The following is a 23,253-nucleotide window of genomic DNA, read 5'->3' on the forward strand; positions in this document are numbered from 1 at the left end:
TCCAAAATCACATCCAAATAATCGATGTTTCCTTATGTGGGAATCAGGCACCGTTCCGGGAGAAGAGGAACAAGAAGGGACGGGAAAGCCGGGCGGCACTGCGGTCCCTCGATCTGAATGCACACACACCACACGGAGCACCGTTTTCAAATAATTTATTAGGAATTTAAAACTGAAAATAAAACCTGGAAAAAGAAGTTACAGATGTGGAGAGAAGAGACACCGGAGGGTGGTAACTTGCTGGCTTCAAAACACCATGTAACATCTTTAAAAAAAAAAAAGAAAAAATTCCCCGAACAAATCAGAAAACGGAATTTCAAGGCCCTGAGCCAGCCCAGGGGCGGGCCCAGTGGGGTGGGGGTGGGGAATCACAGGGAGGGAGTAGGGGGAAGCTCAGTCTCTCGTGACTCAGCTCAAATGTGTAGAAAATTAAAAATAAAAACCAATAAAATGCAGCTTCTCTTTTATTAGGAAACATTAAAAAAAAAAAAAAAACGAACACGAACAGCCGCGCATCTCAGTAACAAAGATTATTGCTTTGTGTTCTCAGGGCTAATAGGTTAAGCACCTCACACAGACAATTAACTCTCCAAAGGGGGTCGTAAGAATGGGGACTGGGACTGTGATGGGGAAGGGAGCTTCGGTCCCCAGCCTCAGACCTGGGGAGAGAGACATAGAGGGGGTGACAGGCGGCCTCGGCCCTGCCACCCCAGCCAGGTCTCTCGTGCTGTTCAGGAAGTCAAACCCTGAGCCTCTTTCTCCTTCGAAGGGGGCTCAGGGGTGAGGGGCTGCCAAGGGGCTCTGGCCGTGGGACCATCTTGGTGGGATACTTCAGTGAGAGAATGTGGGGGTTCCCTGAGAAGCCCGTTGCTTTCCCCTGGGGTCCGCCCCTTCCCGAGTGCCCCCTGATGCCCACTCATGGGGGGCTCAGAGCAGAAACCATGAAGGCCTGAGCTACGGAGGGGGCCAGGGGAGACCTTTGGAGAGTTAATTCATTTCCAGCAGTGGCTCTGGGGGAGCCCTTCTCTTCCCTCGCCCCTTGCCCCTACACTGGGTTTCCGGGGTGAGCAGGCCCAAGGCCTTGACCCCTAGGGCCTGAGAGAGCGGGCCTGCCTCGGCCACAGATGAGGCCCGCAAGCTTACAGTAACGGTGTCTGAGGAGGGGACAGAAACACGGGAGGGAGACCTTTGCCTGGTGGGGACAGGCCACGCCCTCGCCCCCAAGGGATCGTCGAGAGGGCGGGGCTTCACCTCACAGTATTTACATATGATACAGGACGGGATGGTTCCAGGGGCTCGGCCTGGGCTACGCAGCCCTGTCCTCCTCTCCAGGGCTGGAGGGAGGTGGCCAGGGGCCCGCACCCACACAGACGCTTTGTTCTCGGCTGGTGGGGGGCACCTGGCCCCTTGCCCCCTGCGGCCTGGGGTTTCACATTCACAAACCTAGAAATAGCTTTAAAAAGTTTCCTTAAAAAAAAAAAAAAAAAAAAAAAGGAGGAGAGAAAAGGAGGGAAAATCAGAATAAAAAACCCGGGTTGGGGCTGCAGCCGGTAGCAGGCCCCCTCCGCCCTCACTCTAGCTATGCACAAATACAAAAGCCTTCTGGGGTGGGTCCTATGGGGCGCGGCAGAGAGGGGGGTGCAGACCCAAGAGGGGAGAACCAGGGGGCGGTTGGGGGGCGGGCAACTGGCTAATCCAAAATAAATAAAAGCGGGCAGGTCGGGGAAGGGGCGGAGGCGGAAGGGGGCAGATTAGTAGGGGAGCCAGACGTTGTCCAGGGGCAGCAGGGCAGGGGCCGGGGCCCCGGGAGTGGGGGCGGGCAGTAGCGGTCCGAGTCGCTGCGGGGAGGAAGGGGCGGCGGCGGCTGCGGCTGAGGTGTCCCCGCCCCCTCGCTGGCTCACTTGTGGTCCTCAGTCAGCTGCAGGCTGGGGCGCTGCAACACACCAGGAGGTTGTGGGTGCCCTGGAGGCTTCCTGCCCCAAAAACCCTCTGCCCCCCACTTTGGGGGGCCCCCGGAGCACAGGCATCCTCCCCACATGGGCCTCTTCTCCTAATCCCGTTCTACACGCGCGGCATTCACGTGCTTGGCACTTCCGATTCCCATCTGCAAAGCTCTTTCCCTAGATTTTAAATGCCTGGATTTATTCAAACGACACCTTCTCAGAGACGCCTTCTCTGACCCCCTGAAGTAGGCCCCTCACACACCACTCACAATGATCTCCCTTGTTGCTTTTTGTCTGTAGAACGAGAGAGGAACCTTGTGTCTTAAACATCCCCCCTTCCTGGAATACTGCTCAACAAATAGTTATTTGAATGAATTAAAAGAAAAAAATTAGCCCTGGCTGGTGTGGCTCAGTGGATTGATCCCAGGTCTGTGAACCGGAAGGTTGAGGGTTCGATTCCCTGTCTCAGGCACATGCCTGGGCTTCGCACAAAGTCTCCAGCAGGGGGTGTGTGAGAGGCAACCACATTGATGTTTTTCTCCCTCTCTTCCCCTTTCTAAAAATAAATATTTTTAAAAAATTATTTTACTTTTTTAAAAGAGAGGGGAAGGTGGGGAGAAAGAGAGGGAGAGAAACATCAATGTGTGGTTGCCTCTCATGTGCCCCCCCACCCCCACCACTGGGGACCTGGACCACAACCCAGGCATGTGCCCTGACTGGGAATCGAACCGTCAACCCTTTGATTCACAGCCCATGCTCAGTGCACTGAGCTACATCAGCCAGGGCCCACGTCTCTCTGTGTGTATGCATCTGTGTCAACAGTATTCTGCTTTAATGGCCTCGTAATATTCCACTGTATGTATCCACTCACATATTTGACCACTCTCCTTTTGATGGGCGATTCAGCTACTTGCAGTTTTTAAAATAAATGCCCAGAAGTGGGATTGCTGGGTCCCGGGGATGAACATTGAAAACCTGGGTAAACACTGCCCGGCCGGCATTTGGAAACCCTAAGCCTATTTGCACCGTTTCTCCTGCGCCCTCATCAGTGCTGGGCATGAGCAAAGGAGAAGAAATCCCTGCCTGACAGGTGGAACGTGCTGCCTTATGGTTTTCATTTACAGGGTTTGTTTGTTTGTTTGTTTGTTTGTTTTATGCAGCAGGGTGAGCAGCTTTTCATGTTCATTGACCACTGCTGGTATGAAGGTCTGTTCCCCCCACTGAACAATGGGCTGTGTGAAGGCAGGGACAGGTTCTGTGTGCCAGACTGGCCTCCCAGCACCGGCCTTCCCAGCATCATCCCCACCTCAAGGCCCACCTCCTCACCTCCTGCCACCTGTCTCCTGCTTCAGTGGTACCCATTGGTGAAAGCTGTGGCAATCAAGGGGCCCTGGAAAGAAAAGGATGTGACTCCTAGGCTCCCGGGGGAAGCACAGAAAGCCCGGGGCCTCCGCTTCTCCCACAGGGAAGCTGAGGTGAGGCACCGACCCGTCTCGGGCCCTGTCCGTGCCACTCCCCCTGCAGACCCACTGGGAGATCCTCCAGGGCGGGGCCGGGGACCTGCATATTACCAGTCCCCTCGTTAAAGTCAGGGCCCTCCTGAGCTGGAATCTAGCCTCCGTGGGGACAGAGATGGTGAGTCTCGTTTGCACAGTACCCCCAGAGCCCACCTAGTGCCTGGTGCATGGAGTGCAATCATTCAATGCCCACGGAGTGAATGAGGACCCCTAGCCGCCCCCTTGGTGACACTCTTGCTCCATTCATTATCCCTTGCTTCCCTCTGCGATCTCAGACGGAGAAGGCCTTTCCTTCCTCCAACTTCAGGGGTCCTCCAGGACTGGCCACTCACCCCAAGACTGTGGCCGAAGCCGGTGCTGGGGGCGGGGCTGGCAGCGCTGATGTAACTGCTGACCCCTGAGTCCTGGTTGGCTGCCCCATAGAGCTCAGCCATGGGACCGGGGCTGGTGGTCCCCAGGAAGCCCCCTGTGCGGCTGGGAGTCGAACCTGGAGGGGGAGCCATCGTCCAGGGGTGAGAGCCTGGCAACCCAGAAAGAAGATGGTGATAGCCCCGGAGCCTTCAAACCTGCCCTGCCCACCCTGACCTTGACCCCGCCCCAGCCTCATCCCGTCAAGGCTAGTGGGTCCACCTCCTGGAGATCCCTCCAAGTCCGTCCACCCCGCCAGCCCTAGCCCAGGTCCCATCATCTCCTGTCTGACCTCTGCGCTGATCTCCAGGCCTCCCCTCCTGAGCTGCTTTGCACCCTTCCCCTCGCTGCATCCATCTGCCGTTTCCTAAAACCCACATCCCTCCACGGCTTCAAACGTTCTGTGTCTCCTCCAACCTCGCTCTGCCCACGCCTCACTCCCGCACTCCACCCATGCTAACTGGCGGCCAAGCCTTTGCACGTGTGACTCCCTCTGCTGGAAACTCTTTCCCTTCTCTTTGCTTTCAAATCAAAAGTGAAATGGTTTCTCCTGGACACCTTCCCCAGAGGCCTGTGAGCTCCTCTGGGGGATCCCCTGGCACCTGCCTTCCCCCAGAGGAGCATCCTCCTCCTCCAGAATTATTGCCTTTCCAATACCTGATGCCCCCTCCAGCCTTTAAGCTCCGGAGGGCAGAGCCCAGTCTCCTTCCTGGCTGGTCCACCAGGTGCTCGGTTAACGCCGAGTGAACGAATGTATACAGACAGACGCCCCTCTGGAAAGGGGTGGTGGTGGCTGCCTTCCCTCCCCTCTACACTTCTCTGCACCCTCTTCCTCACTTCCCGCACCCCGGGAGGCCTCACCTGTCCCTCGAACCACAGCTGCCGCCGCCGCCGCTGCTGCCATGGGTCCGTAAGCGGTGAGAGGAATGGCTGAAATGAAAGGTACGGGCACTTCAGCGTGGCAGGTGAGGGGGCAGCGGTGGGTGACAGAGGCCCCCTCTGGGCAGGGCCTTAGCCCACCGCAGAGGTGCCAGCGCAGTCCCAGGGTCAAGGCAGGAAGAACTCTCAGGCCGCCATCCGTGCCCTGACCCTCGGGGGGGATGGAGGCAGGCAGGAGAGAGGGTGGCTGCCCGGCGCTCGGCTCAGGCTCAGTTTCCCCCTGGGCTCAAGGACACGGCTGACCCACCCAAACTCTGAGAGGGCGAGGGCGGGGCATCTCCCCCCCACCGAGCTGCCCCCTGCTCCAGAGAGTGCCCTTGGCCCAACAGGGGCCGCCCAGCCCGCAGGCCTCGGGAGCGCATGTCCTTCTTCCCAACCCCAGTCCCTGGAGTCAGGGGCTGGCTGGCCCGGGGTCCAGAAAGCCAGGCCCTCTGCCTCGAGGGGCAGCTGACCCCGAGGTGCAGTCCGGGGCCCAGAGCTCCCTGTGTGACCCTGCTGAAGCCGGGCAGCAGCTCAGCCCACAGTTCTGCTTTGCTCCTTCCGTTGCCTGGCCTGCTTCCCTCGCTCCCGCTCCCCCGAGAGCAGGTCCTCAGTAAACTGTGTGCATCTAGGGTGCTGCCTCACAGCCGCCCCCATGACTGACCACCAGCCGGCCCGCCCGCAACTACTACTCCCTCCCCCAAACCCCTTCAGCCCCTTTTCTCTGATCCCCTCGTCATACACAGGCATCTTGCTATTCCTTTGTTTGCTTTCTACCTCCACCCCCACCTCCACAGCGCCCAGCACCCGGCCTGGTACACTATGGGTGTTTAGTAAACGGCCCCTGAATAGAAGGATCCCCTAGCTTGGCTTGAGCCTGGGAGTGAGCGCCCCCTACTGTTTGGTTCTGCCACTGCATCCCCCAAGAAGCTACCGCTCAGCACAGAGCCAGGGCCTGCGGAGCTGGCATCAGCCCTCAGGAACATCAGCTTCCCATCCCAAGATGCGCCTCTTGGGGCTGTTTGAGTCACCCTGACACTGAAATGAACTGGACCTGGGCTAGGGACACCAGAATAGGCCCCTGAAAATCCCTGGCATGGCCACTGGGTTGGGCAGAGCACAGAGCAATTCCCACACAGTGGAGGAGCTTTGCTGAAGAGCTTCATACAGTTGGCTTCTTCTCACTCAGATGCCACCTCCTCTGAGAAGCCTTCCCTGACCACTCTCATTCAGGCATTCCCCTGCCTCCAACTCCAACGCCTCACCACATCTCTGTTTTATTTTCCTTGTGCAATTTGTCACCCTCTGAAAGCATCTCATTTACTTGTTTACTTGTCAACTGCTGTCCCCTCCACTAGAGTATCAGCTCCAGGAGGGCAGGGACCTTCTCTGCCTCACTCACGGCTGTGCCTCCACCGCTCAGACGGCATCTGACACGGCAAATACCTATTAAACGTGTGGCAGAAACACCCACGTCTCCCGAAAGCCAGAGAGAAGCTCAGGCCCTTGGTCTCTAGGACAGCCCCCCTCCCTTGCCAAGACATCTGCAGGGGACACTTCCTCCCTCAGTTCTTTGGAGGCGGGGGCTGGACTCGGGGTCTGTTTTCAGTCCCCTTGAGGCATCTCCACACAGCACCGTCGGTGTGGCCCAGCTGAGCAGGTGCCCACGCCAACTGGTCAAGACCACGCATTTGTACAGCGAGCACTTGCTTCCCTCGCTAGACTGCAAGTTCTGGGACGGCAAGGCCTGGCACAATGTCCCGCACAGTAGGTCCTCAACACAGAGCTCGTCAATGAGGAGAAAAGGCCCTCCCCACCCCGTGCTGCCTCCCCCACTGCTGGTCAAACCCCACTCTACTCAGGGAAGGGGCTCTATCACCCCCACTCTGGGGCTCTCTACTCCCTCCCTTCTCTTCACCCCATTTTTCTCTCCCCTCCTCTCCACTTTGAGGGACCCCTGAGCACCCCTTGGAAGGAAGGTCTCATTTAAAGCAGCATCCATCCTCCACACACGGCCAGGTGAGGGGGGGAGAGTCTGGGGGTGGGGGAGGGGAGAAGCAGGTCGAACAGAGAAACCCCTTGCAGCCCGCCTGGTCTGCACACGCCCTGCCCCTCCCCTTGGCCTTGACCTCAGCTCAGCACTGAGCTGACTGGGCCCGCACAAGCTCCAGTTGGAGAAATGACTCTGGTGGCTGGGCACCTTCATCCCCCTTGCTCAGAAGTCCCCAGTGGGCGGCCAGAGAGCTGGACTTGCCCCTCAAATAGGTCTCATTTGGCGTGCGGTGGTTTAAAAATACGGAGTTTGTTGCCAACGCTTGAAAATAACTGGAGAATTCACGTGAAAGCAAAAGCTGGGTTTCTCTGGCTTCTCTTGGAAAATGAGACCTGAACACCCTGGGTCTGGATGCCCTCCCGGCAAGGGTCAGCTCTGGCACGGCGTGCAGGCGTGCCCGCTCCAGTTTGCCGAAGTCCCCACCCAGCCCCCCGTGCTCTGACTTGAGACCCTGGCTTCTTCACCCCTGGGGCCCGGAGCCTGCGTGGTACGTGGCCCCTGGGAGGCGCCAGACACACATCTGCCAGATGGATGAATGGGTGGCTTTGCCTCCGTCTGCCCGGCTTGGCCCCGTGCCCTACCCTAAGGGCCACGCCGCTACGTGGACCGGCCAGTGCCCAGGCGGAGTCTGCCGCACCCCCACAGCTGGAGGGCTGGTGGGCAGGAGGGAAGGGGCCCACTAACGTCCCCCGTCCCCCGGGGAAGGTCCCTGAGTCCTTCTCTGTCTCCCCACGTGGCCCTCGAGGTGTATGAAATCCGAGCCACTGACCTGTAAGCTCGGGGAGGACTGGGGCGCTCGGGAGAGGGGTCCGCTCTACACGGAATTCTAAAATGAAAGGTAAAACAGCTTAGGAAGATGCAGGGGAGGCCCCTCAGGCGCGGCCCAGGGAGGACGACTGCACCCGCGGGGACACTGGGTGGGGGGACGGGCCATGCACAGGACCCAAGAGCTGGGGGTGGGGAGGGCGCGGTCCCGGCAAGCACGGGCAGGGGAGCAGACACGGACACAGAGAGGCGAGACAGGAAGGATGGGCAGGGTTGCCACCTCTACCCTGGGCGTGGGCGAAGCTGCAGCCACCATGCCTGGGGTTTCTTAAAAAGCTTGAGGTTGCACCAAGACATCTCCCAGCATCCTCCTCTTCTACTTTTTTCTGGGGGAGGAGGAGCTGGGGAGGCAGCTTTGGTGAACAGCAATGACCCTAGAGCAGGTCAGGCTCGGGCTGGGCTCCCAGCTCCAGCCCTTTCTCGCTGAGTCATCTCAGCGAGCCGCTTCTCCCCTCTGCGCCCGCCCCCTCACCTATAAACCAGGCATCAGCAGCCCTCCCCCATCAGACCGTTGTCCGTATCAGACAACCTAACGTGAACACGGGCCTCCAGGCTGGGCAGCCCAAGAGGCAAATGATGCACATGCTTAGGGACCCTCTAAAAAATAAGACAAAAAAAAAAAAGAAGAAAGCAGCTTGCAAAAAATGTGATATTTGATATTTCAAAGAAAACACTATGAATAGTCATCACGGGAGAGTTCAGAGCTTTGTCGGGCTCCTGGCCACTTATTTGAAGGCCCCGTGTTATTGTCATTTTGAATTACAAACGAGGGTGGTGACCAGCATGCTTTTTGGTTGTTTTTCAGCATTCGGGGTCTCGTGTCCGCCTCGAAAGGCTCAGTGTTGCGCGTGGTCACTCTATGGGTGTCTAGAAAGACACAAGCCATGCGCCCCCTCATCACAAGCCCAGTGCCCTCTTTGGTGGAAGTGGCAACCCTGGAGTGGGGTGGGGTGGGGGGGGACAGAAAGACAGGGCTGAGAGGTCACCCTGGGAGAGACCGGTGGTGCCATGCGGGGCCGCGCTGGGGATCCTACCCCAGCTTCTGGGGAGGGGGTGAGGAGAGGGTGGGTGGGGAGAGGCGCTCCTTCCTCAGACATGCCCTTCCTTCCAAGCCTCCAGCAGGCAGACCCCCGACCCCCGCCTCAGCCATGCACCCCCAGACCCCACCCTGAGGAGCCAGACTGCTGGGAACCGGGGACATGGTGGCAGCGGAGAGACACTGAACGGGACTTACCGGGGAACTGGTAGGTGTAGCCAGGGGCAAGGCCTGTGTAACTCCGGCTGGCGTAGGTCGTGGCTTGGAAACCGGGGTAACCTGATGGGACAAGGGCTCCTGTCAGATGCCTCACCCACAGCGTGGACCCTGGTCAGCGGGGAACCCCAAGCCACTCGTCTCCCTCTTCATCTCCTCTCACGAGTAACAGTCAGTCACAGGTACCAAATACCTTCCACTCGTACCATTAAAAGACCTATCTTACCAATAAGAAAACTGACACTTAACGGCTAAGAATAATCCAAACCCTTGCCAAGGCCCTTTGTGCGCTGGCTCTGGCCTCCCATCCTCGTCTATACTCTGCCCCTGGTCACTCTGCTCCAGCCACACCCACCTCCCTGCTGTTCCTCAAACCCACCAAGCTCCTCTGCACCTCAGGGCCTTTGCATAGGCTATTCCCTCTGCCTGGAACACTTGTCCCCCCAGGTTTTCACATGACTGGGTTCTCTTTAAAAAATAAATTGTTTTTAATCCTCACCAGGGGACATTTTTTTCACTGCTTTTAGAGAGGCGTGGGGAGGGAGAGAGGAAGGGAGAGAGAAACACCGATTCAAGAGAGAAGCACCGATTGGTTGCCTCCGGTATGTGTCTGCCGTGACCAGGGAGAGTACACGCATCCAGACCTGGGATCGTATGCATTTGGACAGGGGACTGGACCCGTAACCTAAGCATGTGCTCCAGCTGGGAATCGAACCCACCTTTCAGTTATGGGACGACACTCCAACCAACCGCGCCACACCAGCCAGGGCGTGACTGGGCCTTTTTCACTGTGTAAGCCTCAGCTCAACCGCCCCCTCCTCAGAGAGGCCAGCCCCCAAGGGTCTCCCCATTAGTTACAACACTTATCACATCCCCCTGGTTTCCCCTTTCATGGCCCCGGGGATCCTCCTCTGAACGTATGGCAGGATTTCTGTAAGTGCTGATTCTCTGTTTTCCCTGTCTTTTATTTCTGTATCTTCAGCACCGGCAAGGTGCCTGCTACTTAGTATGCATCTAATAAATATTTGTGGCTGTGAAATAAAAATCACTTCCTGAGTAATAATGGTGCAAGTGGGATTCAAATTCAGACCTGACTGGCTCCAGGCTGCCTCACCACCATTCTCGCTGTGAAAGGGTTTCTTTTTCCATTTTCACTCTTTGTCAATGGGGTGAAAAATGAATCCCCTTGAAAGAAAACTTTCTCAATGTTCCAGACCAAAGGAGGCTACGGAGGCAAGACAACTAAATGCAAGACCAGATTCCAGCCTGGACCTTGTTCTGGGGGGCAAAAATATCTATAAAGAACATGGCAGAGTCAAGTGATACATTTAGCTATAGATTCCATTAGAACACTGTGTCGATATAAATGTATCAAGTTCACAATTATTATGTGGTTTCATGAAAAAAAAAATCCCTAATCTTAGGAAACACACAGTGAACTATCTAAGGGTAAAAGGTCATCATGCACGTCATTTGCCCTCCCGTGACACAGGGGAAGTCACAGGTGCACTGCATGTGCACACATATGTAGGCACATATAACACACGTACACACAGAGAGAAAATGGTAAAGCCAGTGGGATACACTGTTAACAACGGGTGAATCTGGCACAGGGGTAAGGATGTTCTGCGTGCTACTTCATTGTTTCAACTCTGCAGAAACTTTGAAACGGCTTCCAAATAAAAAGCCCAGAAAAAGCCTCCTAAACTTCAAGAGGAGATCTTGAGCCACTTGGAGGCTGCTGGCCCCACCCACCCGACCTGCCACCCTAATCCTGACCCTCCCGCCCACACCACAGCCCCCTCCTCGGAGTTCCCCCAAGTGCACACCCGGTCTCTCCAGGGGGCCCAGAGCTTGCTGGGGGCCCGGCTCCTTCTCCCACCCTCAGCCGTGGCCCCACCTGTTGCCGATCCTGTGCCGCTGCCAAGGCTCCTGGCAGCCTTCACCCCTCCCAGAACGAGGGCTACCTGACACCCAGGTGGGTTTAGGTTCCTTCTTGGGCTCCTACAGCCCCCAGTCCCTCTGTGGTGACACGGCTAATTTACTCTTGTCCCCCACTAGACGGGGAACCCCAAGAGGATATTAACTGAATGAATAGGAAGCAGCCTTCTTTTTCTCCAAAGGCCTTCGGGTTTTTGTAAATGCTGTTCCCTCTTCCTGCACACTTTTCCCTTCACTTTCCCTCCAACCTCCCATAAACTAGCTCCTACTCAACCCTCATACTCAGCTGAAACGTATCTTCTTTTCTGGATTCTTCAAGTCTTGGTCAAGTTCCCTACGACCCTATGCTCCCCTGGCACCCTATACTTCTCCATCCTAAATCTATTTATGTTCTTAAGTATTTGTTTCTCCTGCCAGACCGTAAAGGTCCAAGGAGAGTCACTGTTGTACTTCTTGGCACAGCGCCTGGCCTTTATAGTTGCTCAGTAACTATTCCGAATGGATGAATGCATGGATGGACAGGACCAACTAGAGAGTAGCTGAACTATTCTTCTGGCCACCGCCAGAGGGCAGTACCCCACAACAAAACTGCCCCACCTTCCGCAGGCCTGCCAGACCTGAGGTCCTGGGTCCTCACTCCCGCCCAATGACTCAGATCAGGGAGGGCAGACCACAGAGGATGGACAACACCCACGCAGTCCCGGGGAGCCCTGGGAGCAGTTCCGGGCAGGAAGAAGCTGCAGGTGCGGGCCTGGCACATACCCAGCATGCCAATGCCCAGCATGAAGGCGTCCATTCCATAGGGCATAACTCGAGACCTCCCCCGGGCCGAGCCCGTCGGCGACATCACCTCTTTTGGCTGAGCTTTCTTACATTCCACCTGCAAAGAGACCTGGCGGTCAGCTCCTCCTACAGTCCTAGGGTTGCCCACCCTCTTGTTCCCTGGCGGGCCTTTGTATTGTTCATTTCATAGTTACCATTTACAATGTACCCACTGTGTGCCAGGTAGGTGCTGTGTGAATGGCTTTGCATGCCAACAGCTCAGGAATGCTTACACCAACCCAGTGATGAAGCTACTACTGTCGCTCCCACTTTACAGATGAGGAAGCTGAGGCTCAGAGAGGGGAAATTATCTGCCCAGTAAGAGGTGGAGCGAGGATTTCAACCCATGTTTTCTTTCCCCCAACCCATGCTTCTTAACTACCACAGGACACTGCCTGGCTATCCAGGCCTCCAGGGTGTGGGAGAGCTGGCTCCACCCCACGGACCGAGGCCCCTCTGCCTGCCTCCAGGAACCCCGAGCGCCCCGGGGCTGTCTCAGCCAGGAACCCCAGTCTCTCTCTGCACCTCCACCCCATCCAACCCCAGCTCACCATTTTGTTGTTGATTTCATGGAAATGGATTTCACACACTTTCTCCACAATGTCTTCGCTCTCGAACGTGACAAACCCGAACCCTAGAGGGCAAACGCAGCGTCGGAACCGGGCTCACAGTCAAAACCCAGCCCTGCGTTACGCCCACACCACCGCCCTTCTCCCGTGGGTGAGACGCTGAGAGTTAACAGAAGGCTTTGCCCACGCACAATCCAGGAACCTCTGGACTACCTCTTGGGACAGGGTTTCTCGATCCAAATTACAAACGTGAAAACCAAGGCCGGGGAAGTAAAGTGACTTGCTCAGGATCACACGGCAAGTCAGAAAGTGGCTGAACTATGATGCAATTCCACTCAACATGCCCTTCTCTCTTCCTTAGAGGCTTTCCAAAGAGGGAAGAACACACACAAACACTTATTTAAACTTACACAAACGTGTACAGACCCAAACATATGTTTGTACACAGTCACACTCGTGTAAGTAGACACACACACACAGAGGTACCTATACCACTCACACACACTCACACACATACACACACAGGTGCTTCCCCAGAACATAAAGGCCCCTACGCACATGTACACAGTCACCCTGATACAACAGACACACACAAATATTCAGACACTAACACCCTCGCATGCAGGCAGATGTACACACGCGTAACAGCACACAGCCAGCTCCCAGAACAGGTCAGAAGGCCCACAGGCCTGAAGCAATTTGAGACACGGCCCTGCCTCCTCCCGGGTGTGCCCCAGGGACTGGAACGGGACTCTCAGAAGGCAAGGCCTTTGGGAGAAAAACAAGCAGGCTACGCAAACACTGCGGCCCAGATGCTCCCAGGTTCAGGGGCAACGTGGCTGGGGGCTGGGCTCAGCCTGAAGGTGGGGGTGGAGGGCGGCTGCAGCAGGAGCAGGCTGCCTGGGGCTTTGAGTCAGCAAGTCGGCCTGACCCCAGGGTGGCCTGGCCTGAGCTCTGGTTACCAGGACAAGGTAAGCCCTGGTGCAGACGCAGGCTGGGCAGACATCGGGCAGGGTGAGGGTGGAGGGCTCAGTTGGGGAGAGTCTGCTCCTCCACTCCTCTCGGGTGTCTGCAATTCTGCAAGTTTCTAGCACAGGAAACGGTGGGACAAAAGCCTTCTGTAAGGCCAGACCCTGGAGAGGATGCAGATCCTCAGGGATAGGATGTCAGGAGGAGAGATGAAAAGGGCGGCCGTGACCTGCAGCCCCCTGGCTGACCACAGGCCCCCAGCCTGGCCTGGGAAGGGGGAGGGGCCACACTCACCTCGGTGTCGGTTGGTGGTTTTGTCGAACATCAGCATGGCGTCATCCACCTGAAACAGCCGTTTTGGCGTTGGAGGACCCACCAGAAACCAGGGACCCACGACAGTCCCGCAGCAGGGGCTGTGCGCCCTCTCCCCTATTGCCCAGCCCAACCTTTATCTCAAACCTGCCCCCAGTGCTGGGGGCCACTTTCCAGCTGCCACCTCAACTGGATGCCACAGCAGCCCCCTTTCCACCGCCAGATTCTCAAGGGATCAGCCTGCAGATATTAAGCACCACATATATGCCTGGCACTTTGCCCCATCATTCATTCCCTCCACATTCCCTGCATGGCAAGATCCTCATTTTTGCAGATTAGGACATGGGCTCAGAGAGGTGAAGTCACCTGCCCAAGGTCACACAGCAAATCCTCGACCAAGTCTTGAAGGAGGTGGCACTGAATGGGCAGTGGCAGAGGAGGAGATCGAGACCCGAGATGGGGGAGCGAGAGCCTCTTCCCTTTTTGCAAGAGGCCAGGAGGGCAGCAGCCACTCCAGCCAGTCTCAGCTCCCCTCTCCGGGCACAGATCTTTTCCTCTAATTGAGGTTTCCTTTTGCTAGAGGCTGTAATTAAAGCAAGTAGAGTTCATTGCTTGGGCTGCTTGCCTCCCACTGGCTGGGGGAGGGGAGGGGCTGAGGAAAGGGGAGGGTCTCCACTGTCCCGCCTCCTTGGACCCCAGGCTTCTCTTCCTGCTGCCCCCTCAAGGCACCCCCTCGGATACAAGGACCTACAAGAACCTCCAAAGACCTTCGCTGCCCTCCCACAGCCCCACCTCCCTCCCTCTGCCTACATCTGGTGTGTTCTCCTGGCCCTCTTAATTCTTCAGCCAATGTCAGCTAACTCTCGGGGTTAAGCTAAGGTCTGATTCACCCTTGGTGGAAATCAAGGGTTGCCTCTGATACCCCGCCACTGCAGTCCAGCTGCTGACCCTCCCACAAACGGTCAGACACCCAAGGGATGAAGGAGCACTTCCTGAAGCTGTGGGGCAGGGCCTCTCCCCCGCTCTCCCCCACTCTCTTTCCAGGCCTGTCATCCATCCGCCTCCTTGAAGGAAAGGGCAGCCCCTGAACAGGGTGGTCCTCCAGCTCCCACCGGCGCCAGGCTGAACAGGGCCTCTGGCTGCCCGCTGGGAGAGCCAGGACCCCACCGAGACAGCTGGGTCCTGGGGCATCTGGGGAGGAAAGGACACCTCCCTCCCCAGGAAGCTTCCTGCCCTGGGGGTCTGCAGGGCAGGTGTCACCCTCACCTCTGTCCTTAAAGACCCATGCTAAGTCCCAGTCCCAAATGGGCTTGACCGTCCAAGCTAGACGGACACTTCAGGCTCGAGCATCGTCCCCACCTCCTTAACCAATGGAAAAGAGAAACCCGCAAAGAAGGGTCGTGACAAAAACTCGGGCTTTGAATTGGAACCCTAGATCCCAAGCTTGCTGGTGGGGAATCTTGGACAAGTGGCTGTGTCTGCGTGACTCCCATGACTCACCTGTCACATGGGTGTCAGAGCCTCTTATGGGCAGGAGTTAAATGAGATGGTGCATTTAACACTCTGCACCCACAGTACCTGGGATACAGTAAGCGCTTAATCAGTAACGACTGTTATTATTACCTTATTATGGAGGCGCTTGCCCACAGTCACGTGGCGGGGGGAGGGGGCACAGCTGGAGAGGGCGGGACAGCGCCACTCACTGCCTTCGCAGGTTTCACCAGGACGGTGCCTGTGTCAGCTGCCCCTGAACCCACTCACTGAGCACCTGGACTTGTGTTCAATGGTTATGTTTTGGACGGGTGAATGAATGAACGAACTAAGAACCAGCTTCCTGCCAACACTATAGCTTTGAGTTCCTGCCTGACTCACAGACTGACTTCAGCCCAGATCCACAGCCCTTTCCCGCTTCTTCCACCCAACCTTCCCAGCGACCATCCCTGACCTCCCAGAACCCTCAACCCGGGCTCCCGCTGGACAGACCCTAGTGGGGTGGTGAGGTCGAGGCCGGGGTAAGGAGCTAGGAAAGTGGCTGGGGGCCCAGGGGACCCCCACCCGTGTCCCCTCCTGGGGCCAGCTGAGGGGAGGAAGGCTCCCAGCCCGGTGTCCTTAATAGGCTTTGGTCTCCATGGGAACCCGAGGGCAGGGGGGCTTGGGCGGGGGGAGGGGAGGCGGCCGGGGCCTGCTGACCAGTGGGAGCCGCCAAGTTCGGCGGCCTCTAAGCCTGAGTGGCAGCCATGGCGGCTGACCATTGTTCCCCCCTCGGCGGCGGCCCCTCGATCCGGGCGGGGGGGCCCCCCACCGCAGGGCCCTTGGCATTCCCGGCTGTCCCCCTCGCTCCCCGGCAGCCTATTCTCCGTCTCCCCCTGGCCTCCCCGGGCCGGTTTCACATGCCAACGCCGATTTAGGCCCGAACAAAAGACGCGGCCGCTGACGGCTTCTCCTGGGGCCCGGTTGCCATGGCAACGCCGGCCCCGGGGGCAGGAGGCCTCCAATCACAGCTGCTGGATCAGATTAGTGCGAGCTCTAATGCTCGGCGCTCAGACACAAAGACACCCCGCCGGAGAGAGCGGGGCCTGCTGCTTCCCAGGAGCGTCCTTCCCTCTGGGGCCTGGGCCGCCGACCTGCCCTACGTCCTGGACCCGGGTCCCCATGGGGCGCCTGAGCCTCCGCCTCTGGCCCCCACGCCGCTGCCGGCATCCCCTGGCCAGGGGACCTCCCAGACTCTCCTCTTCTACCCTAGAGACAGGGGGCTGGAAACCCACTCAGTCGCCAACTCACATCCCATTTCCCAAGCCACCTCCTTTGCCCTTTGCCTAATAGGGAACTAAAAATACCTTGATGGGAAAGCAGAGGCCCAGCCTGTGGCTGTGTCACGAAGGGCCAGGTCAGGGACCCCAGCGCTAAGCACAGCATTCTCATTGCATCCTCAGACTAAAACTTGGTCCCCTCTTGGCCTTCTCGCTGTGGAACCTGGACGTTGCCACCGCTCACCTTTCCGGGGATGTCCCATTGTCTCACGTCCCCACATGTCCTACTTCACAAACGGCCCAGAAATTAAAGCTGGGTGCACCTCAGAGCTGAGAGCCAATCCTTTGGGCCTGATCTTCAGCACCACACAATGGGTGGTGGTGGGGGGATCAGCGCCCACCCCCACCCCCTGGCTCCTGCCACAAGCTCCCACCTGTGTAAGCAGGGTGCTGAGTGCCATTGGGAGTCCTATTTATTGCCTCCTTATCGTCCCCACCAGGAAGGAGTGGGGGAAGGTGCAACCGCCTATGGCCGGACAGGTGCAAACTCCCAGGAGGCCAAGGGGGTGGCTGGATTGAACTGGCTGCAGGAGAGCAGCCTCCCTCCGGAGAACGAAGATAAGCAAGAGAAAAACACAGGCGAAGGGCAACAACAAGACAGCTACTGTGTGGCTTCTGTCCCTGGGGACGTGTCCAGAGTGTGAGGCCCAAAGACAGGCCAGGAGCCTGCATTGGGTTGGCCTGGCCTCACCCACAGAAGGACCCACCCCTCTTTTCCCCTTTCGCAGGAACTGGAGTGACCTGGCCGGACTCTGCTTACTACTGACCGCTTCGACGGGCCCTTCGCACCCCCAGCAAGGCCCCCCAGTTGACCTACCTTCCCGAACTGCTCAAAGTACTGCTTCACGTCCTCCACCGTGGTGCTCACTGACAGCCCCCCCACAAAGATCTTCTTCGTCCGAGTCACCATCTGTCAGGGGGACAGAATGAGAAAGTGGGCATCTGAGTCCCGTGGCCTACTGCCACCAGCAGGGGCTCGAGCCCTCCTGCCAGGGTGCCAGCTGACAAGCTCTCTGTGGCCCCGGCTACTCGGAAGCCCCCCCCCGCCCCACAAGCTCCCCCTTGGACCCCCGCCTCTAGGCCTGTCACGGGCAGCTGTGCACCCCACACCCTGGCTGGCTCCAGTGTGCCTGCCTCCTGCCTCCCTCCCTGGGGTCCGTGTGGGGAAATTTCCTTCCCTAAAGACCACCATAGAGAAGGGGGTGGGTTAGTGACCCAGACCTACAGCCTAACTTAAAGACCCCACATGTTTCCCCCACCCCCCATCCGCCCCCGGGAGAGGCCAAGGCCCATCACAGGGTCCCCCCTGAACTCCACGCCGACATTTTCCTCATCAACCTCTTCCCAAGCCAACCTTTGGCAGCCCTGTGGCCCCAGCCCTGTTTTAGGAAGAACACATGGTCCTAATTACCCCAGGAGCACATGGCTAATCCACGGCAATTCCCAGCCCCATCCTAACACTAAAGCACCTTCTGTCACCAAACTGCTTAATGGAATTAACCCAATTCCGACCATGCGCTCCCTGGTGCGGCTTCCTCCCAATACCTGCTCCGTGATCGCGTCCAGGCCCTCTGCTGGGCCCTTCCGGAGACGCCCCTTTCCTGTCTCTCAAAAAGCCGTCCCTCACCCTGACCATGTGGCTCCGCATCATACCCGCCAAGCGAAAGGTCGCCAGTTCGATTCCCGGTCGGGGCACATGCCTGGGTTGCAGGTTTGGTCCCCAGACGAGGTGCATACAAGAAGCAACCGATCAATGTTTTGCTCTCACATCGATGTTTCTCTCCCTCTCCTTCTCTCTCCCTTCCCCTCTCTCTAAAAATAAATAAATAAAATCTTTTTCTTTTTTAAAGATGCCCCTCTCCCTTCGCTGTGGCAGGAGTGGGGGCACCGTGGCTCAAAGTCCTGAAGCATCTTAATTCCCACCAACCCCCTCGCAAAAAGGAAACCATGGCCTCCTGCAGACGGACCTAGTCCTAGGACCCCTGGCCAGTCGGCAGACACAGGGTCCTCCTCTCCGTTCTGTAATCAGCCGCCCGGTCTGTCCCCTACATTCACCTGCTTCAAAGTTAAGATCTGGCTAGTTGCCCTGGGGCCCGGAATGGAATCTCAGGCCGCTGTCCCGGACCAAAAGTTTTGAGTGCTGTACAGTTCGACTGCGCAGCAATCTGTTTCTTGCCAACCAGAAAAACCTGCCAGAGCCTCAGGGGAAGAGAGCACTTGGGAGGGCAGCCACGGTCACCCAAGTTGAAAGACAACAGGTGACGGACCCCATGGTCCCGGCCCCCTTGAGCCCAGCACCTCACACCCAGAAGGTGGGAGGGTGACTGGGGTCAGAGGCAGCTCCCTGGCCCAACCTAACTCAGCCTCAGGGGTTAAGTCTGTCCTGGATTTGACCCCCAGAGGCACTGGACACAGAGGCTGTGATCTCTGAGGTCAGAATTCGACTCACGGTCCAAACCATGCTAGCTTCAAATACAGGACAATGAGTCCCCCGAGGGGTTCCCCTTCTCCCAACACACGCAGCCCCCTCCCCGGCCCACTCCAGCGCACAGATGGAGCGATGACACATGATGTCTTCCACCCACAGAGCAAGGACATTAAAAATTCTCCCTCCCCCCCCAATCCCAGTCCACACAGAGGTTCCAGAAGTATCCTTCATAAAAAGGAATGCTGGGAATATCCCTGCCCTCTGCAACAGAGCTCCCCACAGACAGAGACACACCCACCTTAGGCTGTGCTCGCCGAGGAAAGGCCACCTTGGGGTCAATCTGCAAGAGAAGGGGCCTTGGTTATCACACTTCAGGTGGGTCGCCACGCAGCCTTCAGCCCTGCAGACCTCTCTCGTCCCAGGACGCAGAGGTGACAGAAGCCACCACAGCCTCTGGCAGGAAAGTGTAGTGGTTACGCACTTGCGCCCAAGAGCCAGGCTACTGGGTTCAAATTCCATTAAGGCTGCTTCCCCGCTGTGAGACCTCAGGCAAGTTACTTAACCTCTCTGAGCCTCAGGGTCAAGCTCACCTGCAAAAGGGGCAAACAGCAACATCCACCTCAAAGGGTCATCTGCAGGTTATATTAAGTAACGCTTGCAAAGCACTTGGCATGGTGTCTAGCGTACAGTGAGAACCTCGAAAAGTAAGCAAAGTCTTACTCCTTTAAGCACCAGGTATACCGAGGACCTCGCCAGCTTCACTGACTTCACACAGATGCCTGTCTAGGTGAGGCATGCAAATTCATACTTTTGAAGTCTTGCAAATGGAAACTCTCTGCTTCAAGATAAGAGTTCATAAACCACCAGCAATGAACTCAGCTGTTCCCTCGATACTATCGGCACCGAACAGTTCTCCTCGAGGGTGCAGACAAACAGCTTCCCGGGAATGCAGCGAGGCTCGGGGTGAAGCGGGGCCCAGGCTTCGGTGACGCGCAAGGGCACGGGACTTGGACTCAGAAATTCCGGGCCCCTGGCCAAGCCTGTGATCTTTGGGAACCTACCCGGCCCCTCTGAACCTCAGTTCCCTCATCTGCAAAGTAGGGACAGTCACACCCACTTTTCCCAGGGGCAGCTGGGGGAAATCAAACGAGAGATAACTCGGGTGAAAGCGGCCCTTTGTGAACTGCCCTCCATTGCACAAACAAAGGTGCTATTACCCGTGGGCTACCTTTGCCCTTGGCTATGAACAACCAGAGAGGAAAAGCAACATGCACCTGAGGATCCCTGGGTACGCTACCTGTACTTAGAGGCGGCAAAAGGCAGGGCATGAGACATTCTGATCAAGGCAGAGCCCATGAGGTCGGTCATTCCAGAGTTTCTTGGCGCCCACATGGGTGGACACCACTCAGAAGTTCACCAGCCAATCGCAGGCAAGATCTATCTTTTCCCAAAGTTCCTTCCGTTCAAAACAGCCTCGTTCAAGGCGACTGGCTCTGGCTCCTCTCTGCCTGAACGGCACAAGCCAGGGACCAGCTTCCTCTAGGATCCCCCACTGGAAGTTGCCCACAGAGAAGGGACCTCCAAAACCCATCTGGGGTAGGGCCTCCTCTCTCTCTCCCCAAGTCCCACTCAGCCCCAGGGAACATCCCAGCTATCCATCTTCCCTGCCTGAAGGTGTGATTTTGTATCTGCTGACAGGTTTGTCCTCCTAGACCTCCTGGAAGCAGCCTCCCAGCCACCAGAGCACCCCTCAGAGAGTCCCCCTGCACAGACCCCTGCAGGGAGATAGTGGCCAAGCCATGTCCCACACACCCACAGACACCCCACCCCTGACAGGCCCCACCTCCACTCTGACTCACAGCTGGCAACATAAATAAAACCGAACAAATAAATAAAAGGTGAAAGTCAGAACCGAAAATAGACTTCCCCACCCTAAACCTCCCTCCCACCGCCCCTAACTCAGGTCGGAGAATGCCAAACACAAGGCCCTTGCCCTTGAGCTCCAAATCTCCGAAGGATGCCCCACTCACCCTCCTTCCTCCCCTCTCTCTTCCCCTTATCAATCCGCCGTTCCCCCACGCCCCAGCCCCTAAATCTCAGCTTCCTGAGCACTACAGAAGCCATCAGTGCATTCTGAGGACAGGGGATGGTAGGAGAACAGGCAGCTTGATGGCAGATAATCACCAAAAACAATAGGCCACTGTCTCTCCATTCCCAGCTTGGGTCACTCCGTCTGAGCCAAGAAGATCCTTTCAGAGCCCGCAAAGTTGAGGCCTGGCCTCGTTTGCTCATTACTGGGAGCAGGAGTGGGAGCCACTAGGCAGAGATAACAGGGGCTGGGGACAGGCGGTAATTTAACAATTTCTTAGGCACAACCAGCTATTGTTGCAGGTAAACAGGAGCCAGTGACTGACCCAAGCAGGGAGGCCCGGGGCTGGAGGAGAGTGGGGGAGTGTGGAGAGAGATTGTACTGTCCCCGGTCCCTGGGCAGATGGTCTCCCCACTCACAGGTCACCCCCATCACAGAGTAACCCCCCCAATCCATGACTTTCTCCTTTGCCCCCTCCCCTTGAGCCAGGGCCTGGGCCAGAGCCCCCCGCAGCACCCAGGACCCCCCGGAGCAGTGGGACAACAGCAAAATGTTCCAGGACTTTGAATAGCAAACAAGCAGCTAAGATCCAGCCCTCAGAAGGCTTTTTTCCAGGCAAGCTAACTCCCTTCTCCTAAATCCCTGCCTGGGCCACACAGGTCTAGGTCTTCCACACAAAGCAAGGAGCTCATGGACCAAAAAATCAGGGGAGGGTGGCGAGGGGGTTCAGTGAGGCTTGGCCATGGGTCTGGAATGAGGGGGTGTCGCAGAGCCAAATACTAGTTGCAGTTCAGAGAAGCCACGGGGTGGGTCTCCGCAGCCCTGACTCACTCAATTTGGGCCAGGGGAGGGACCTAGCCTCACCCCAACCTCCTCTCTGAGGCGTTAAGATTAGCATGTATAGGGAGGGGGTGGGAGCTGATTCTGCCCTCTCCAAGGCTGGACGGGGTGGGAGACGCAGCATCTTAGGGCAGGCCTGGGTTTCTCCTCCTCCCTCGCCCGTCAACTCCAGTGACAAAGTTTCAGAGCCTGGCAGCCCTTCTCCTCGGAAAACTCCCTTCTTCCTTGAGGACCCCGTCCAGCTGTCCCCTGGGGAGAGTCCTGACCCTCTCCTCCGGCGGCCTCCCTCTCCCAAAGGACCCCCGAAGCCCCGAGGGCCACTCACTGTTTTGGAGTCGAGCTCGTGCCGCGATTGCGCCAGCACTTTATCCACCCCCGCCTGGTCCATGAAAGTGACGAAGCCGAAACCCCTGCGCGCCGTAGTGAGGGAGAGGCAGATGGTTACAAGGCAGTGAGTGGCGGTGGAGGGGGGCGAGCCAGGAGCAGGAGGAGGGGGTGAGGGGCTCACCTGGATCTCTTGGTCAGGGGGTCCCGCATCACCAGACACTCCTTCACCTCCCCGAACTGGCCGAAGTATTCGCGCAGCCCTTCTGTAACCACACACCCGCCTTCGGACCAGCCCGGGCCCCGCGCCCTTCCCCCCTCCCCCGTCCTTTGCCCCTTGTGACCCCGGCGCGGCCCCGCCGCCCCCGCGCCAAGCAGCCTGAGCGCTCTCTACTGTGCCCCCCCTACCTCCAGCCTCACCCAGCTCCCGTGGAGCCTCCTGGCGCCCACGGGGGCCCCAGGAAGCCGAGGGCCGAGCTGGGCTGGAGGGGGGACGGCTCCGGCCGGGTTCCCGCCGCTCCGGGAGCCGCCTCACAAAAGTTTGAGCCGCAGGTGCGAGCGGAGTTGGCGCTGCCGCCGGCGGGTCCCGGGGGCCCAGCCCACCCCCCGATGCCCCCTGAACCCCTCATCTCTTCCCCTCCACCCGCAGGGCCGTGCGCGCTTGGCGATCGCCCTGCACTCTCGGGGTCCCCGGGCGGGGCGCGAAAGAGAGCGCAGAGGCGCCCGGGGTCAGTAGGGCGCGGGGCCGAGCTGGGGTGTCCGGTTCCGGGGCGCCGGGGGTCCAGGGTGCCCTGCCGGGCCGGCGGGCGCTCCCGGGCTCGCTCACCCTGCGTAGTCTGCCAACTGAGTCCCCCGATGAACATCTTGCTGCGGGAGGAGAGACACAAAGGGCCCGCGTGAGCGCCGGGAGCCGGGGCGCAGGGGGCGCGGGCCCGGGCCCCGGGGAGGCCCGGCCCGACCCGGATCGGCCATGTTGGCGGGGCCGGGGCGGGCGCGGGCCGGGCAGGCCGGGCCGGGCCGGGCCGGGCCGTACCAGGGGTCGTGCGGCGAGTCCGGGGAGGCGAGGCCGGGCTGGGGCGCGTCAGTCTCCATCGGGAGCCGCGGGCGGCGCGGGCAGTGCAGCGGCGGCAGCGGCGGCGGCAGCGCTCGGCGCGGGGCAGATGAGGTGCGCGGCGAAGGGGGCCGGACGGACAGGCCATGCTGCCCCCTCCCCCGACCCCGCTCGGGCGGGCG

General features: G+C 58.3%; 1 protein-coding gene across 5 annotated transcripts; it reads right to left on the reverse strand.

Moving 5' to 3' along the window:
- Positions 1-140: 140 nt before the first annotated feature.
- MSI1 (musashi RNA binding protein 1) lies at positions 141-23,234 on the reverse strand. 5 transcript variants are annotated; one of them, XM_028528482.2, is made up of 15 exons: positions 23,054-23,211; positions 22,847-22,887; positions 22,205-22,286; positions 22,022-22,106; positions 19,066-19,107; positions 17,157-17,249; positions 13,512-13,560; positions 12,231-12,313; positions 11,620-11,737; positions 8,899-8,979; positions 7,609-7,665; positions 4,730-4,798; positions 3,793-3,947; positions 3,270-3,333; positions 141-1,933 (listed from the first exon to the last, which is right to left on the reverse strand). In XM_028528482.2, exons 1-14 carry the CDS (start codon positions 23,110-23,112, stop codon positions 3,292-3,294), a joined length of 1,056 nt encoding a protein of 351 aa, XP_028384283.1. In that variant the 5' UTR covers positions 23,113-23,211; the 3' UTR covers positions 141-1,933; positions 3,270-3,291. The 5 variants fall into 5 exon arrangements, with proteins under 5 accessions (XP_028384283.1, XP_028384282.1, XP_035870510.1 ...); XM_028528481.2 differs by having other exon boundaries at positions 3,793-3,980; XM_036014617.1 differs by lacking the exon at positions 7,609-7,665.
- Between the last annotated feature and the right edge of the window lie 19 nt (positions 23,235-23,253).

The sequence above is a fragment of the Phyllostomus discolor genome, chromosome 13 (assembly GCF_004126475.2).
Source record: "Phyllostomus discolor isolate MPI-MPIP mPhyDis1 chromosome 13, mPhyDis1.pri.v3, whole genome shotgun sequence".
Taxonomy (NCBI): Eukaryota; Metazoa; Chordata; class Mammalia; order Chiroptera; family Phyllostomidae; genus Phyllostomus; species Phyllostomus discolor.